The sequence below is a fragment of the Harpia harpyja genome, chromosome 14 (genome assembly GCF_026419915.1).
Source record: "Harpia harpyja isolate bHarHar1 chromosome 14, bHarHar1 primary haplotype, whole genome shotgun sequence".
NCBI lineage: Eukaryota > Metazoa > Chordata > Aves > Accipitriformes > Accipitridae > Harpia > Harpia harpyja.
Window position 1 is genome coordinate 29,989,548 of NC_068953.1, and position 19,339 is coordinate 30,008,886.

At 38.9% G+C, this 19,339-nt stretch overlaps 1 protein-coding gene across 1 annotated transcript in view; it reads right to left on the minus strand.

The window, feature by feature from the left end:
• Positions 1–17,427, minus strand: part of WDR72 (WD repeat domain 72) — a 132,517-nt gene extending 115,090 nt beyond the window's left edge. The window contains exons 1-4 of the mRNA XM_052808918.1: positions 17,282–17,427; positions 6,283–6,444; positions 5,082–5,188; positions 1,896–1,974 (exon numbers count right to left, since the gene is read on the minus strand). Coding sequence (XP_052664878.1) covers positions 1,896–1,974; positions 5,082–5,188; positions 6,283–6,435 — 339 coding nt within the window. The 5' untranslated portion in view covers positions 6,436–6,444; positions 17,282–17,427. The remainder of the gene's footprint in view (positions 1–1,895; positions 1,975–5,081; positions 5,189–6,282; positions 6,445–17,281) is intronic.
• Positions 17,428–19,339: the final 1,912 nt, after the last annotated feature.

Genomic DNA, 19,339 nt, shown 5'->3' on the forward strand with positions numbered 1-19,339 from the left:
AATATTCATTTTGCACTACTTGACATCTGCCATTTAGAGCTGAATCATCTACGCTGAACAAAAGGAAACTACTAGACCAGAGAGGTTAGCAGTTTAATTAAAACCTACTAAAACATTAACTAAAAATAAAGCAACAATTTTAGATGGTGATGCTATCAAAATCAGTGCGTGCTAAACCTCCCAGACAATAACATTCTGTAGGAAATTATATTCTCTCCAGTGCTACTATGCCACAAGCAATCATTCCCCATGGAACAACAAAAAAAATCTACAACAAAACAAAAAACACCGTAAAAAAAAAAATGACACCCAAAAAACCCTCACAAAAACATCAGTTTATTATAAATATCTGAAGGTTGCATTTTAAGAATAGCTTCCCCTCCTAGAGACATCTATTCTTTTTCCTAGAAAAGTTTTCCTGTTAGATGTTCCTATTTTCCTTTAGCCATCTTGTCCAAGTTACAGAACAAAAATCATTATGTAACCAAAGTTAGGTTTAGCTCACTTTTAGAAAATTGTTACTTCTCCTCTATTAGCATTTGCTTCTCCTACTTGAAGGATAAGAATGAAGATTCTGCCACTGCTCTCCACAAAAATGTACAGATTGTCAGATAATCGGCTAGGCCAGATCTGCCTACTTCTCTGCAGAACTCCTCCATAACCTTAACTATTAAAATCTAATTAAGCAATACCACAAAGCAGATCATACCACACCTCTATTACATTATAACTGAAGTATTGTTTTGTGTGTGTATATATTCTTTTTACATATGGATGTATATATGCTTTAAACATATACACAAAAATTATGGAAGAATAACTTCTTAACAATCTATGCCTTTTTAGATCTACATACATATGTGTGTGTATATGTAAAAATATATATTAAGAAGTCGTTCTTTGATTTTTATTTGGTAATTTACCCAAATGTGTTTGAAATCATCTGTCAACCAAAACAGTGTCATAAAAATAGTGTTTCTTCTGGAAGCTTTAAAACATTTGGACTCTGAATTTGGCCATAGTTCGAGTCTCATGAGGGCTCAGATTTCCATCATTCGGAGGCTTAGTTCCACCCTAGACTTCCTCAATGAAGAAAACCAGCATTTTAATTAACCTAGGAGCCCTGAGCTGCTCTTCTACTAATATATCCAGAAATAAGCCATATCTCTGAATCAAATTCATACATGTTGGACTTCTCAATCATATACACAAGTGTATTTCAAACACACCCTCATACTCAAACATCTAGATACTTAGTGTACCTGGATACAGTTCAAAGCAGACATTTGAAATTATCTGAAGTAATATTTAAAGCAATTTGGCCTCTGAAAATAAGTGATCTGTCCCGAGTTCTGCAATGAATGAAAGTGTATTTTTGGAAGTGGGGCAGAGCAGTCTTTTGGAGGTCAGCAATTAGGCATCAAAACCTTTCAAACTTTTAAAAATAAGATCTTCAGCAGACTGTCTCACAATGTTTGGCTAGGTTGCTTGTACTTCTAAAATACGTCACCAAAAAGCCAACATTAAACTTGAAGTTTCCATGCAATTTTAACACAGGACAAGAGTAAAGGTTAAGACAGTTTCACTTTGCTACTCGATGCCCAAGCTTTACAGTAAGTTAACTGATACTGCATTCCAGATATTTTCAACTTAAAAAAGAATCAGTTTGATTTAAGGAATTCAGAGAAACATAAAAGTCTCAGTTCTTTTCTTACAAGGAAGTCAGAAAAGGAAAAATAACAGATGTAAAACTACTTATATTGCAACAGGGTTTTTTTTCTCCTATTAAGTATGAGTTATACATTTAAAATTGTATGTTCCCAAAAAATAAGTTAATAAAGCAAAACTCCTTTTGTAATGAACAGAGATATTCCATGAAAAGTTGCTATACTTACACAGATTGCTGTGTGCCTATAAGGAAGCTTTGTGTTCTCAATGCACTGTCCACTACTGACATTCCAAACACACATCTCCCTGCCAAAGATAACTTCATATTAGTCTCTGTCATTTCCACTCAATTGGCTGGAATAATTTTGTGCCACCAAGTTTTTCTTTACTGCTGTAGTTAAGTACAGTCTGGTCGTTTATGTGGCTTTTTGTTACAGATTACTGGGTAAGAAAATGTTGTGGTCATTAGCAGGGGATGACATACAGTATCTGTTTCTTTTTGTTTTGGTAATTACACCCTGCTTGCTGCCTTGCAACAAACCTGACTTTAAGGCCAACTCTGGTCTACAACAAATTGTAGGTATACTGCCATTACAGCTCGTCAACACGTCACTGTAACTATCTGTCATAGGAACTACATCCTCCTGAAAATGATTCATTTCACCGAACTTAAACCACACGTTTTGAAAAACATAATGCATCTTCTGCCGCATCAGACTTCAGTTCTTGAGAGGAAGTGCAATTTCTGTTAAGAAGAAACAGTGCCACCATGAGGCTATTCCTGAAATCTGTTATTGATACAGCACTTGCCTCACCAACGTAAACGTCTGTGCAACATTCTACCTACACTTGATTACATATAAGGTTAACGTTTGAGAAAGACGCGTTAGGCAGTCTTCCTCATCTAGACATTCAACACGCTATGGGACTAGAGTACAACAGAAACACAATCAAATTAAATGTTGTAAACCAGGTTGTATGAGGTATGTTGTCCTAGGTCAGCAACTGAATGTTAAACTTGATGCTTTTAGATTTCATTGAAACAGCAAACATTATTTCCACAGTTGAAACAATAACTTCATTATTTCTGAAATTACATTCTAAGACATTTTCTGTATGAGGACTTAAAGAACACATTGGGGAAAAATATTTTATTATATTAAGAAATACTACTTAGTGATTTACCTTTTAAATCGACACACTTCCACATTTTATGATAATCTAAAAATATTATTTAATTTATATTTTCCAGCTGAGCAAAAGCAGTGAAATCTATACATCTGTAGTGTAGCAGAGTTGGTAGACCAAAAGTCATAACTTAGACTGCTTATGCTGTTTGTTAAACATTTCAAGGCAGTGATTTTTTCCTTGTTTATATCAGAATGACAATTAACTTTACTGCTTTAGCTACATTGTGATACATACATGCAAACATGCAGAAATGAGACCAGAATATAACTTCAGCTTCTGCATGTTGCACTTAATTTACTGTGTGTACTAATGAGTGAGTGATAGCACATGTTGACAAACCTGTCCTACAGCATATGCTATATGCACACACAGGACACCAGTGAGAACTTCTGAATCATTATGGATTAATTTACAGATTTCCATATTTTAAAAAAAGTACAAAAATACTGTTCAATACTTATACTTCTGGGATAAGTCAGTTATACAAACATTCAAGAGATTTTTGAAGTGGGATGGGGGGAGAGTATCATCTTCCACACAATTTCTACCACACCCAATACAAGGAGATGGAAGCTTGAAAATGCCAGCAGCAAATGATTCACAAGCCAGAAAATACAGTTCAACAAACCCTGCATCTCCTGAAGATGAGGCTTCCTATTTGTAATTATCTCAACTTCATGTTGCAACCTTCCAGGGATCAGTGATGGATGCTTTTCCCTTATGCAATACAGATGAGAAGCCAGCAGTAATTCGGTAAAAGTGAACATTTAAAGAGGCCAGAAGACTATTCAGTCCTACCTATACACCTTCCAAGCAAGCCCAATGATCCCTTCAGAGGCAGAACCTTGAGGATGCGAACATCTCTCTGTATGGTATATCTATAGCAAAACCCTCATCTGTTTAGTGCTTTTCACCCCAACTTTTTGGAAATACAGTATCTTTTCTCCCAGTATGATCTGGAAATATTACTGCACTAACAGAACTTCAGAATTAAGATGAAAAATAGTTTCACCCCTGAAGCCTTGATTAGAATTGTAGAAGGCCAATACAAAACTAGTTCTGCAGACTTCTCACCCTCCTTTCTGCACATAACCAGAACTGTTTACAACTACCCATCCAGTGGGACAGTCTAACCTTTGAAGATTAAGAGGCCTGAACCAGTTTCTTCCAGTTATCCCTTACTCACGATTGAGTGAGAGAATCAGACAGACATCCTAGGAGCTGGAAAGGATAAACAAGCTCCTCTGAGAAAGTGATACCCTTAAGGTGCTGGAAGGTATAGCTTGGAGAAGGGCAATTGACAGGAACTCTTAATGGGAAGGTTTTAACAGTTGATTGGAAAAGATGAACCCAAAGTGAGGAGAATATCATTTAGCAGCAAGACAAAACTGTTTAAGGAAAGCCCTTAAGGAAGTAAGAAGATAGCCCTAACTACTTTCAACAGCTGAAATACTGAACAGATGGGCTTCAGAACCCAGCTGAAAAGATTATCAAATATTCAGAGAGAAAAAAATTCTTGAATGCTAACCTAGCAGAACTGCAGAAATTAGTTTGACTCAAGTGATGGGTCAAGTCACAAGAAACATATAGGAGTGTCATGGTTTAACCCCAGCTGGCAACTAAGCACCACACAGCCACTCACTCACATCCACACCCCGCCCCAGCTGGATGGGGGAGAGAGATGGATGGAGATCAGGAGCCTCTTAACAGGACGTACTCCAAAACAGCAAGTCAGATTTAAACAAAGACAAGGAACATATATGCCTTTTATTCAAGGGCAGTCTTTTCTGTGCTTCCATATGTACTCACTGAACAAGCATAACCTGGATCACAGTACATTAGCCTCCTGTACTGATTCAATTCTCAAGACTGAGCCCAGGAAGGAACAGAAAAAAGCACCAAGATATTAAAATGCTTCTGAACCTGCTGATTCCCTCCAATAGCCCATTATTCTTCCTCTGAATGGGGCCTAGCTGACCCTCTGAACAATTCACTCTCCTAACTGGATATCTGAATTGGCCAAACCCTTCTGTTGTCCAAGAGATGAGCTCTTAGTTGACTATTGTATATAAGGAATACAGTCATTATCTTAAGTAGCTGCTATCCTTTTCATATCATGGAAGAAGTGGATTAAAAACCTTCTGCCAAATGCATAATCTGACCTACACCTGCCATACATTTCATGACTTAAGAAATGAATAATTGAATATTCAGTTACCTACCCATTTTCAGTAGCACTTACTACATATGGTTGTTTCTCAAACTCTCTTGCTTTTGCCAAACAGGTTACAGAAGCAGTGTGGCCAAAGAGAATTTCTTTAGATGAAATCTAGGAGAATAATACAATGGTTTAACTTAAACATATTATTTTCTGTATAAACTAAGGAGATCTAAAAGCAAGAGAATGACTTGCAGATGTTGTTAATAATGAGTAATTGTCAATCTGCTTTATATTCTTATGTTCTGTCATGTTTCTGGAATGTACGAAGATGTGGATCAATTATGCAGTTTGCATGAAGTAGTCTTTGTATTTACTGTAGTCTAAAAATTGCACCTTCTGAAGAATGTACGGAGCATCAAATTGTATAAAACCGGCAACGTGCAGAATATCTCTGGCCTTCACCCCACAACATGCAGCAGAAGTGGCAGAGTGAAGCAGGGAATTGATATAGCAAAGCTCTTAAGCACGTGTTTCATACAACACATTTAAGTAATCCCTTTTATTAGCTTCACTGCATGCAAAGTTCTTAATGGAAAAAGGTAACCCCATAAAAGTACAAACTAAAGTTTCAAGCTATATTTGAGCACAAATGGGGCAGCCAGATCCAGAAAGAATAGAACCATAGTTCTAGGAATGCAGAATAAGAAATTGGAACTGCTTTGACTCTGTTCCATTCTCAGGAAAATAAATATGAAATATTCAAAGCAATAGCAATAATATGCCAGGAGGTTTGCAGCTTAATTATACCAAAAATATGTATTTCATCTTACTTCTTCCATCTTTCTACAAAGTTTTCCATTGTTAACCTGGTAGAGAGCTCTGGTTTTATAAATAGACATTTTTCTTTTAATGACAGGCCATGCTCAGCAATCGATTTAAAAAAAAAAAAGAAAAAAGACTTTACAAGGTAGGAATCATGAAAATTGTGTATGTTTACTTGCTGCTATTACTCACAGCACGCAATCTCAAATTATAATCCACAGGTCATTATAATCTATGAAAAATTTTCCAAAGTCTGAAGATAACTGGTTGCTCATATAGGCATTTCAACACTTTTTGCTTCATGAGTTTCCTATAACAAATATCACATTATCTTTAAAACTTAATCTAAGTCAGTGCAAGTCTGGATAATCCCACTGTTAATAATAAAAGATAAACTCCAATCTGTCTATTTGGCAGACCATAGCACAGCGGACACAAACCTTTAATTCTGATGAAAGATCCCAGAGACATATTTGTCCTTCTTGACTTCCCGTAACTATGGTCTGCTGGTCATCTGTAATCATAATAGCAGTGATGCTGTGAGAGGGAGCTATTTTCCCCCACACTGCCACAGCCTGTACTGATACCTTCATAGTCAGCACCTGAAAACAGAAACAAGTTATGATGATTCTAAGTAACATGAAATGCAAGAAAAATTTTTAAAAGTCAATTTAATCAACATCTGAAAAGGGGAGCTACAAAATACTACTGCAGAAAAAGCTGAGGAGGCATCAAAACATTTTCTAGCTATTGCCAACATCACACTTATCAAGACAGTTATCCACCAATAGCTTAAATATGCAGCAGGACAGTGATGTGCCACTATTTTAAATCTAGGCAGGATCAGACAGGACCAGAGTTACAAGGGACCAGTACTATCACAATACTGAAATATCAGCAACAGGAGTCATGTGCTGCCCCACAACCTGGCTTAGCTCTGATGGACCCATGTCACTATCTTCTTCCTAATTTTGGTTGGTGGAATATACCATGCCTCCCCTAGTCCCTCCAACCAGCAGTGCTGCTCATTCTCAGCAGCTAACTGCTGGAGCATGGAGATGGCACAGGAGCAGGGTGTCAATAAAGCAACTGTGGTTCCTAGGAGGATAAGGCATGAAAAAGAGATAAGAGGGCTGGAAGGAGAGAACAGGTGATGGGTCAGGGATTAAGAGAAAAATGAGGCCTGGGACAGCAAAGTACTATACCCTCAACCACTCAGAGGCATCTCCTAGAGATAAGACCCATAAGAAAGGTGGAGGTAGAGTTGGAAGCTGGGAAACAGGGAGAACAAACAGACTCTTTCTGCTGCTCAACTCATGAGTCCCTTGTCCAAAAAACTTAACATATAATAGGTTTTTCACTACTGTGAAAAATTAATTTAATGGAATTGTCCAAAATGACTACTGGTCATTAGTTAATTCAATACAGATTCTTATGAACTGCATTTCCAGGAAACTATTTCAGTGTCAGTTCAAACTCTAGTACTTACAAAATATTCTAAAGTCCTCCTTACTAAAAAAGTTCTGCTTCACTTGTTTTTAAATTTGATGCCTGTTCCTTTCAAAACCACCTCTGCTTGTTCGTTGGATTCTGTACTTGTTTTGCTTCCAACAGAAGCTTTGAGAAAACTTTCTCAGTGACTGCACAAGCCCTCTGTCACATTGCTGTTCAAATTCCTATGTTCATAAGTGTCTAACATTTCTAGAAAATTCCCAACAATACCTTCAAAATTAAAAAACCAGTAAGTACGACCATAAATAATTTGGCACTTAAATAGCCAACTCGCCTCAAAAAATCATATGTCCTATTAAGATTTTCAGGGAACCTAGTAACACACCCAACAAGCATGTCTTCTTTGGGTCAACTTAGGCAAAAGGCTAAAACCAGACACAGATGAGCAATATCTTTAGCATCAGTATCTTTACATGAAAGAGCCCTACACTAGCTACTAGTGTCTACCTTAGCCCAAATGCAAACAATTCCCATATATACAAGTCAGCTGTATCAAAACTCCCAAATTATTAATCTGAGTATACAACAGCCTCCAGCACTCCTTCCCTACATCCTATGATGGTTCTTCTCCCCCTTCATTTTTCCAGAAAGCCTGTACAGATGCTTCTGAAGCACCTCTGTTTACCTCCCTCACCTTTCAGCTTTCTGGAGAAAATGCCAGAAGATTGTTGTCACCTGCTTCTAAATGTTGTCAGGGATGGAGAAGGGTATGAAGTTGACTTGTGCCTGTGAACTGACTCCTCTGAAAACTGAAATTCTCTTAAACTTTACTGAGGGCAGTTTTGACTACCACCAGCATGCAGGTGATGGACAGAGAGCTGACATATTAAGCAACATCAAAAATGTTTTTATATATCAACATGTTATTCCCAAGCACAAGATTTTAAGCTCTTCAAATGCACCACTGTCTACGGTCACTGAAATACTTTAATTATTCTTTCCAAAATATTGTATGTCACCTACTTTTTACCCAAGCAGCAATAATACCATTGAAAAGATACTTAAGAGCAGCCACTTTGCAGCCACTAAGCAAAATTCACCTTTCAGAGAAGGTGTGCTCCTATTTGTCCTGGAGAAAGGGGAGACAGAGTCCTTAGCAAAGATATTTAAAATGAAACAGGTGCCAGTAACCAGGTGCTAGAACAGTGCAGTTGGGAGAGGTCAGCCAAAAGATGTGACACTAAAGCTGAAATCTTGCAAGAAGAGACAGGAACTGGGTAGAATGAAATGCATGGCAGCAGATAACAGCCAACCAAAGGAAGTAATATAGGAATGATGCAAAGTGACATGAAAAAGAGATCCTGTCATAATTCAGGAAAGGCCACAGGACAGAAACAGAGCACGGAAGCAGCCTTTTAAGCTAAGTTTAAAGAAACTGTAACACAAACCATCACTAAATCCAGCACAGTAGCAGCTGAAAGCAGGGACACAGACAAGAGGTATCTTCATTACTACTAACAAAACCCTTAAGTGACACAGAACTAGAGGAATGGTCTTGCTTCCTGACAAGAACATGAGATGAAGGGCTTGGCTACTGAGAAAAAGGGCTGAAAAGACTGGTATGGAAGGCTATCAAGGTCCTGCCATACAACCTTAGCCAGAACGTCAAAGGCAGAGGAAGAAGAATCTAAGAAAATGAACTGAGGTTGTCCTAGTTTCAGCTGGGATAGAGTTAACTGTCTTCCTAGTAGCTGGTACAGTGCTATGTTTTGAGTTCAGTATGCAAAGACTGTTCATAACACTGATGTTTTCAGTTGTTGCTCAGTAGTGTTTAGACTAAAGTCAAGGATTTTTCAGCTTCTCATCCCCAGCCAGCAAGAAGGCTGGAGGGGCACAAGAAGTTGGCACAGGACACAGCCAGGGCACCTGACCCAAACTGGCCAACGGGGTATTCCATACCATGTGACATCCCATATAGTATAGGAACGGGGAAGTGGGGGCGGGGAATCGCCGCTCGGGGACTAGCTGGGTGTCAGTCGGCAGGTGGTGAGCAATTGCACTGCGCATCATTTGTACATTCCAATCCTTTCATTATTACTGTTGTCATTTTATTAGTGTTATCATTATCATTATTAGTTTCTTCTTTTCTGTTCTATTAAACCGTTCTTATCTCAACCCACGGGTTTTACTTCTTTTCCCGATTTTCTCCCCATCCCACTGGGGTTGGGGTGGGGGGGTGAGTGAGTGGCTGCGTGGTGCTTAGTTGCTGGCTGGGGTTAAACCACAACAGAGGTCAAGAGTTTATTAGGCTAAATCACATTTAGTTTCATTTTAAAGCTCTGTGGGCATATCAGAAAATACTGAGAGATACTATTGATCTCAGCTTTAGAATTTGACTTTTCTAAAATTTATTTTTTTAAATCTCTAGTTATATGAAGTATTATGCTTACTGGTGAATGCTGAAGTCCTTTTCTCTTCTAGTTTATGCCCTGAAATGAAAGTTGTTCTAGCCAAACTCTAATGATATGTTTTTAAGTATCAACTAAGCAAAGAAAATTCACCATTTTCATAGGGCTTATAAAATGGTGGCTGTCAAGTTAACAGTTTGATAAGCCAAATCCCAAGTCTTTAAAATGCATTTTCTTGCATATCATGTAGTCATTTATACTTGGGGCATGGGAGTGTTTAATTAGCATAAAACACCATAAGGCAGCAGAATTCAGGTTTGTACTGCATTGAATATGAAGTCATAAATTACATTTTCTTGTAAAAGAAGCATAGAATCAAGATTAATATTCTTAGCAGAAGACCTACTGCTGAGCAAGTGATGAGTAACAGAGAACTCAGAAAGACAATCAACAGAAGTTAAAAACTAAAATCGATAGAATTTGCTAATGTATAGTTGATCTATTTGCACACATTTGTTTTAGATATCCATGAGTGTCATGAATTAATAAACAGCTACTACTACATACAAAGCATTGGTTAATAAGAGAATTAATTTAGACTGAAACATTACAAGAACATTTTGTACTTTTTCCTTTCTATTATGATTGAAGTGTAAGAGAAATAGAAAACAGAAGATATATGAACTTCCATGTTAATATAACAGTCCTTAAGTTTTTTCTCTTGCTTCTTGGTTAACTTTTCTTTTGGATTAAGATATTTTGATGCACAAGACAAGTATTTTGCATGAAAGCTTTGCTTCTAAGGATACCATGACTTCCCTAGAAATACTGCATACTCACATGCACATATCCACATTTTGTCTGACAGTATTTAGCTTTATCAAAGCTATTTAGTGATGCTGATAGCACCTAGAGCAAACATTTTTTATAAAATCAACAGATATTTATCAGACTGTTCCTTTAAAAAAAAGGTAAAAACTGTTTCCACAAAGTCAAATATTGCCCAAGGCATATCTGAGCTGCATGTAGCTTATCAGCACATGTCAAATTCCTCCAGCTCTGCTCACTCAAGCACGTTTGATTTGCAGTATTAACGCATAATTCAACTTTGAATCAAGTTCCTCATTCTACTCCCCATTTCTCCCTGCTTACAACCTAATAAACTGTTTGCCCTGCCCTTACAATCACATTGCCAAAAAGAACTCCCTTATGACTGTAAAAAAAAAAAAATTCCCAGTTATTAGTTAAAACCATAGCAGTTCATCCCACCACTACCCTGTCACATCTCTACCATCCTGTCTCCAGTTCTATGAGCACTTTTCACACTGAAACCACACCACAAACCTTTGTTGACTTGGAAAATTATACCAATTCGCACAGCTTCAATGACTTTGCCTGTACTACTTCAACAACTTTGGACAATTTGTACAGTATTAAAGTGTCATTTGGAAAGCTGAGTACACCACCTTTTATTCTACAGAAGCCATGACGTATTTGAACGTCTAGTCAAAAGCTTTAAGGGGTCAGAGAGCAGGAGGTCTGACCTTGAATGCCTTTCTAAGCATATATTAATGCAAGAGCTTTTCCTCATCTGCCCTCCTCCTCCTCTTCCTCTTTTTCCTCCTTTTCCTCAGCAGCGTGAACTGAGCTGAATGAAAAAGGTCAGATTATACCATAAAGAAACAGTACTATCATAACTTAACATATGCTCTCCCCATAGAGCCCTAATTCCAATAGAGTAGGCATATCTTGACTCTGCCTCCTCCACTAACATTAAAAAAAAATAAATTGTTAGCATCTCTATTAGAGTCATCTCAGACCTTCCAATCTCTGCCACATAATTACTGCTTTACCTCAGGCACATCCTTGTGCTGCATTTTCTCAAGATAAAAATTATAATCCTAAAGCAGGTGATTTAGGAACACATAGGTTAGAATGGAAGAGTTACTTAGGTCTTAGGAGCATGCATGCACACACATGTGCTGACAGTGATTTGAAGTGAAAAATCTGGGTTCTGTTTTGCCCCCACCGAAGTCTGTCTCACACTCCCTGTTGGTCCTTGCATTTACATGCAGAGGTTGCTCAAAAGCATGAAGGAAACATCCTGAACAATATTGAACTATTAACTACAGTTAAAGGAATCACATTTCCTGATAAAGAAAATAAAGAAAATACATACCCTGATTTTTAAATTAATTCAGAATTCACCAGTTCTCACATGCATCAAGGTCCTTAAAAATAGGAACTGAACTTCCCAGAGAACCTAATCTCAAAACAGTTCACATAATAAAACACTGGTTGTGACAGAAACCTCCTTCTCATAGCTACAGCCCATAAGAAAAGCTACCAAACAAGAATTTATAGAAGGAGAAAAGACTACATACAACAAAAGATCAGTCTACAGGTAACAGTCAACCTGCCAAAAAACCTTTTCTGAATTTATATTCATACTCATTTCATGTTTCCTATCCATCCTAAACTATCAATACAAGATCAGTTGCTTCAAAGTCCAGTTAAATGTGTGGCGATTAGTGCAGGCACAAAAAAGATGCAGAAATTGGCTTACAGTCCTGAAAATATTAAGAGATTAGCAGAATTTAACTGTTTGTATTGGATTAAAAAAACCAAATATTTGGAAAAAAAAAAAACCACCACCACCAAAACAGGATAGATGAGCCAAAATGATTAAAAGCAATTATTACAGTTTTGTAAGAGCAGCATATGTCTTCTCAGTCTAGCAAAATTCTATTTGCCCAGCCTTCAATACTCTTGATGGCCAAGTAAAACAATGTAAGTTCCCCCCCCCCACATCCCTTTAGATTCATCATTGTAGTAAAGTGTTAGGAAGTAAATTTTAGGCAGAGCCTGGTAGGTTTTCATGACAAATTCCTAAGGTTTGTGCGTTCTCATTCTCCTACTCCTGTCTCTTTTTGGCTTTACTCAACATGTTCTCTCTTACTGTCAACATAAGAAAATAAAAGTTCTATCAGTACTTTTTGTACTGTTAGTAAAAAGCTAATTATTTTCCTTAAAAATAGCTTTGACTTGCAGTCTACTGATCCATTTTATATTGCTTTCACAACTTGCTCAATGTACTTTATGATGTAAATGTTGCACTCTCTTTAAGGATGTTGTATATTATCTCTGGTAATCAGCAAAGATAGCACCTTTCCCAAACTAAAAAAAAGTTATGTTCACCCACTGTCCACAATATATAACAAATCCATCTAAGAGGCATAAATAATAAAATATATTGCATTTACAAAATACTTGATGAAAGTATCTTAAGTACAAAATCTAAAGATACAGAAGTGACATAGCGCTGTGTTTGTAAGCCTGCAGACATACCACAGTGATGCTCATTATGCTGCTCAGAGATTTGCTATTTATATGTTGCTATTCAGAAGCCTATTGAGTCCATGACTCTGAAAACACAGGTCAACAATACTTTGCAATTTGTGAAGCAGCAGGGTACATGTGCATTTGTATAGGTGTGAGCAATGGAATAAGTTAGAGAAATACAATGCTGAGAAAGATGCTTAACAGAGAAATGGAAATAGAATGGAGATTTAGAAGCTACAGGGAGAAGGCAGGTATGTAATATAGGAAAAGGAAAAAGATTATATATGAGGCTAGGTAAATGAAAAGGAAATGACAAACAGAAATGACACTAAAGACAAGAAGACAACACAAATGTAACAAAAAGGCATTTGAAGTAACAGCAAAAAGTAAAACAATGAAAGATTTATCAAAAGACTTTTTAAAAGATAATTAAAAACTAGTTTGTATTTAGCACTTCATACAAGAGAACTAATAACTGGCTCCTTTAAGATGCAGAGCCTGCTTTCTGCGGGTACGGCAGCAAAAATATTTCCATATTTCAAATATTCTAATTAATATATCTAGTCAGATAAGAGGCAACAAGTAAAATACTCCAGTAATCAACATTTCTATCCTATGTCCCACTTTCTCATGTTCTAATATATTCTGCCAGAACCCTCAGTATTCCACACCTTTTCTTCTACTTCGCTTTTTGCGGCTCCATCCTGGAGACCCTGCCTGCCTACCACTGCACTTCCAGTTTAAGCTTTAATGGGACTTCCCTCGAGACCTGTCAGGGCTGCACCCTAATCGGACAGAGGAGTCATCGTTGAGTGACACCCAGATCTCCCCTGGGGTGCAAACATACTACTTTTGCAGTCCAAGGGAGCAAAAGACTGAGACCAGGAATCAATACAACCCGTTTTAACTAGCAAGAACCACCTAGTAATACCTTGTTTGTATTTCTTGAACAAGTGACACAAGAAACACTTATTTCATTCCACACAATAATTCACCACAATCAGAAGGAGCACAGTAAGGGCAACACCATCTCCCAGCTGCTGATTACATCAAAGGTTTGCAGCACAAATTCAATTTTATGATGTTAATCTCAGCCTGCCACTCAGAAATTTTCTCTGAGGGATATGATTTTTCTCTGGATTTCATTTTAAGAATGATTTTCTTCTTCTACAATCAATAAAGATATGTTTTCATCAAAAGACTCTATCTTGGCAGAATTCAATCAGCCATCTCAAAACCTTTTGGTGACACAATATTAATTAAAATAGTTTATGTTGCACCTAAACTGGAAAATGGGGCAGTGAAAACATGAGCAACTCGGAACACTTGTGCTTTACACACTGTCATAAGGTACAGTAGACTAATCTTTACCTCCTTGAAGTTACTGTTTCACCCGATAAACTGTTACATTATTTTAAGCCTGCTAGAAAAGCATCATGTGATGACATTACTTTAAGCATGCTAGAAAAGCGTCACGTGATGCTCCTTTGCTAAGTAGAAAAATTAAAAATGCGTGCAGAAATGTAAATTCGCACTTTTTTTTCACTGTTATTAAAGGCTTCAACAACCACCAATGATATAGCTGTTTAAGCATGTTAGACAACAATGCATGTGAGCTAGCTAATTTGGTTTTAAATCACATATATCAAGGATCTTGTATATATACAAAGTTTACTTGAAAAAGAAATACATTATACAAGTGTGTATGGAGCCATAAAAGATATCTTTAAAGAAAACACCACCACATTTGTTTTTACTGTCTGAAATATAGTGTCTGAATGTCCTATCAACTACAACAGTAGTTATCTACAGGAAATGAAATGTTGCTTGAGCACTATAGAGAACTACATATACATGAATTATTTGTCACTTCCAAAGGCTTAAGCATACAAATAGTATCACTTAAGTCATATTCAGTGGAGTTACTCATAATCAAACACTGAAATGCTTTGCTGAAGCAGAGCTTTAATCAGGTCTTAGGACATTCACTCAATTCTTACAGGAAAGCACACATGACAGAAAAGGGCCATCAGTTTCTGCAAAACACAAGATTTGATTTCTACAAAATTGCATCTTACTGACTTAAAGACATGTTTTAACCTTATTTATATATATTAAGTTATGCTTACATTTATTGAAAGTAACATGTTGCCATGTGAGAAAGCACTGCTTTGTTATGCTAGTGAAGAGACAGCCCATTATATTTTCTTAATTATAAATTGTCTTTTGAGGCAAGAGACAGTTATATCCTTTAAAGAGTCAATGATCCCAACATAATCCCACATGAATCAAACAGTCTACTAAGGTGGTGTCAACTACAAGTTTACGGCCTACATACCTTGGAAAGCGTAGAGAGTAATAAACTTTAAGTCTGTGTCAAGACTTCCCACAGATGCAAGCAAAAGTCACATGTAATCTACAAGACTTTGATCGACTTTCATTTTTATGAAATGTCACAGATTCTGTAATAAACTAGACATAATTAAGCCTACAGAATTCATTCTTGTTTACACTGCTTTAACACAAAAGATATAAAAATCTGGTAAGGTCAAGACACATGAAACCTAAAAAAGAAAAACTTACAAAAATCTCAAACTGAGAGGCAGTGAATATGCAAAGCTTTGAGTCACTTATTTTGTCTTCCTTAAGTGACCTTGAACTCACTTAAAATAAAAAACACCCCATTGATCTGAGAGGTGATATTTTTGGTTCAGCTACACTGTACTCTGGAATGTTTAAATAACAAACAAAATTGGAATCAGATGCTAGAAATAAAACAACTAAAACATTTCATCAGCTTTTGGTTTTGGGATAGTGATGTAATAATCACTAATCAGTGGCATAATCAACTGCATCATAACAATGATTTCCGAACTCTGACAACAAGAACTCCTTATTTTCCCATTTTGCTCTTTGAATACTCTTAATTACCCAACAGGCCTCTATGCAGTGTTCTTCACCATGGGGCAGGCAGCTGTTTAGTGTAAACAACTCAGAAGAATTTATTATATGTACACAGCCAAATCTGCTTAAGACACTATTTATTATGAAGCAGAATCAAAGTCCAAAACTGATTCAATGCATGGATTGCAGTTTTCATTACAGTAAACTTCTAATTTTAACACTGAAAAATTTTTAATGAGAAAAACCTGCTCGTCATGTAATCAGTCCTACCAACACAACCCTTTTGAGCAGAACTAGCTCACCGGAACAGCCATTTTTGCAATGAGTATTCCCCAAAGAACGTCATTCTGTACCAGTGGCATTACTGCTACACTAAAGTTTTGTGACATATTAAGAAAACACTACTGCTGTTGCTAGTAGTGACTAGAAAAGTAATTATGACAGAAACACCAAAAGGCTCTAAGTGAGCCATTCTGATTAATTTCATAATTGAGCAAGTCTCAGAAAATCTCTGACCAGAACTATTTTCAAGAGAAAACAGAATTGCTGTAAAACAATTATATAAATTTATTTCTACTCTAAGGTTTTGCATCTACTCAATAGGGCATCACTTAAATAACACAAAAGCATTTTCCCATTTCAATGAGCTAGTGTTTTGAACTCTGACATGTCCTCGCATTACTGTTTTTCTCCAAGAAGTCCAGTGATTAAGTATAGTCTAAGACAGTTGATGGAATATATATATAAAATTCACTAGATTATCTTGGAAACAGAAGTTTCAGACATCTAACATCCGATATCAAAGTTGAAATATAATGAAGTTACATAGTTGATGCTAAAGTTACAGGGGACCCAACAAAGCTCCCAGAAACTTGGGTGAAGTTTGCCCAAGTAAGAAAGAACAAACACCGCCCCAGCGAAAAGTCTTCGCACCCATCAGAAGAGCTCCGCGGTACCCAGTATCACCGCTCTTCTCGGCCACGGCAAGACCCACACCCGCGCCCAGCCGCCTTCCCGAGGCACCCGAGGAAGCAGAGCCTTACGGCCGCAGATCCGCCGCCCGGACGCCCAAGGGCGGGCGCAGCAAACGGCCCCGGCTCCCCCCGGGAAGAGAGCCGGGCCGCGGCGCCGCCTCAGCGCCCTCCCGCCGGGCACCAGCGAGGGGGCGGCGGCGCCGCGGGTGCCACCACCGCCCCCTTCCCAGCCCTGCGGACGGGACGGGGAGACCAGCGCCGGGCTGGAAGACCGCGGGGAGGAAGACCAGCGGGGGAAAACGGCCGAAAGGAGCCGTGCCTGAAGCCGACCGAGCGAGGCCGCGGCCACAGCCCCTTACCTCCAGAGGCTCCCAGGCACCGCGAGCGGGGGAGGAGTACCGGGCGGCAGCGAGACCGCTGAGGGGAAGGAGAGGGAGCTGGGACGGCTTTTATCCCGCTCGGAAGCGGATACACCCAGCGCTGCTGTTGCTGCTGCTGCTGCTCCCGCTCCTCCGCCTCCCGCGGCAGCCGGAGCAAGGGTGGCGCGGCCCGGCGCGAGCTGGCGCTCCCCGGCGCCGCCCGCAGCTCGCGCCGCCCGCAGCTCGCGCCGCCCGCAGCTCGCGCCGCCCGCAGCTCGCGCCGCCCGCAGCTCGCGCCGCCCGCAGCTCGCGCCGCCCGCAGCTCGCGCCGCCCGCAGCTCGCGCCGCCCGCAGCTCGCGCCGCCCGCAGCTCGCGCCGCCCGCAGCTCGCGCCGCCCGCAGCTCGCGCCGCCCGCAGCTCGCGCCGCCCGCAGCGTCCTGTCAGCGCCCGGCGGCCGCCGCCGAGAGAAACGTTTTACGCGGTGGCTTTCCGCCCTGACAGCTCAGGGCGAAGTACAGAGGAGAAATAGGAACTAGGGAAAAAGTACGTGGGGTTAAATCCGAGCCGCAGCCGCCCCTACTCACCTGCCTGCCCTTCTGCACTCCCCCTCACGGCCCTGCAGGCCGCGGCACGGCCGTACCCCGCCTAAGATAGGACTAACAATTGAGGACTCAGCCTGCCCCTCAGAGATTACCCCCTGCTCAGTGATGAAACTTTAAGTACGGTGAAAAAAATATTTCCGCTGGCGGGAGCCGGGCAGAGGTGCAACTGCAGGTGTTGTTGGTTCTCCTGAGGAGGGGTGGACCCGGTGCAGACCGGTGTGTGCAAGCTTCCAGCCAGGTGCTCCGAGGGTGGAGCTTGATTTCTCACAGGTGTGGGAATCAGCAGCAGCTGTGGTGTCAGTATTTGAGGGCAGTAAAGGGGTGAGTTGGGTATTTTGGGGTATGTTTTTGGTGTTTGGGTTTTGGTTTGGTTTTTTTTTTTGAGGATGTGAGTTTCTTCAAGTGTTTCTGTTTGAAAACAGTAAATTGTGGTGAATTAATACAGTAAGAAAAAAAACTGTGATGGTTATTTGTTCAATAGTCTGGGTTTTTTTTTGTTCAAAGGTCAGTTACAGAGAAGCTGTGGCCTGCAAAAGATTCTTGTGAGGAGCTAAGTTGAACTGGTTGTACAGTATACATGTGAGTTCATCCTAACTGTCAAAATACTTAGAGTCACATACAGGGCCGCAAAAAAAAATTATGAGACTTATCATTATAAAAAAGTTCTTTTTTCTAAAATCATAACTTCCTGAATTTGTTTGCCTCATATTTTTGAAAAATTACATTGAAATGCACAGGGAGTTGGAAGGATGTTAGGAGATTTAAGTATATTTTTCGTGCCCATGGTTTTCCTATTTTAATATAATAAATATGGTAGCTAAAGTATGTGGTGTTTTTATTTTACTATTGTTGAGTTCGTGTTTACACTAAGAGTATTTCCCTGAGGCATCTGCCTTGAGATAAACAGTAATATTCTAAAATGTGTTAATGTAATTGTAGTCTGCATCTATGGGCTACATTTTAGAGGTAAGTGAATGTAATGGGAAAAAAAAAAAACCAAATATGTAAAATTTGTAATATTTTGAAACACATTCCTACCAAACTTTTGGTTTTGTTTGTTTTAGCAGTTCTGTAGTTCAGGCTTCAGAACATTCTTAATGCAATAAAATAAAAACCTTTAGAGATAAGACTTTTTAAACCACTTTATATCTTGCCTACATAAAATCATTCATGAGGTAAACCCTGAAAATAGAACTTTAATGGAAATGGTGATGTTTGGTTAGATTTCATCAGGCCAAGTGAAGAACACTGAAATAGTTATCTTAGGTGAAAACTTACAAAGGTACCTTTTTTCTGGGCTTGCTTCTGGGGATTTTGGTAGTAATCATACTGAAGGCAAAATGAGATGATACAAGTCAACTTACTTAAAAAACCATAAGATTATTTTTTTCAGAAAGATGAACACTGGCTCATTAAAGTCAGTAATGATAACTGGAACCTCAGCTAAAGTTTTTT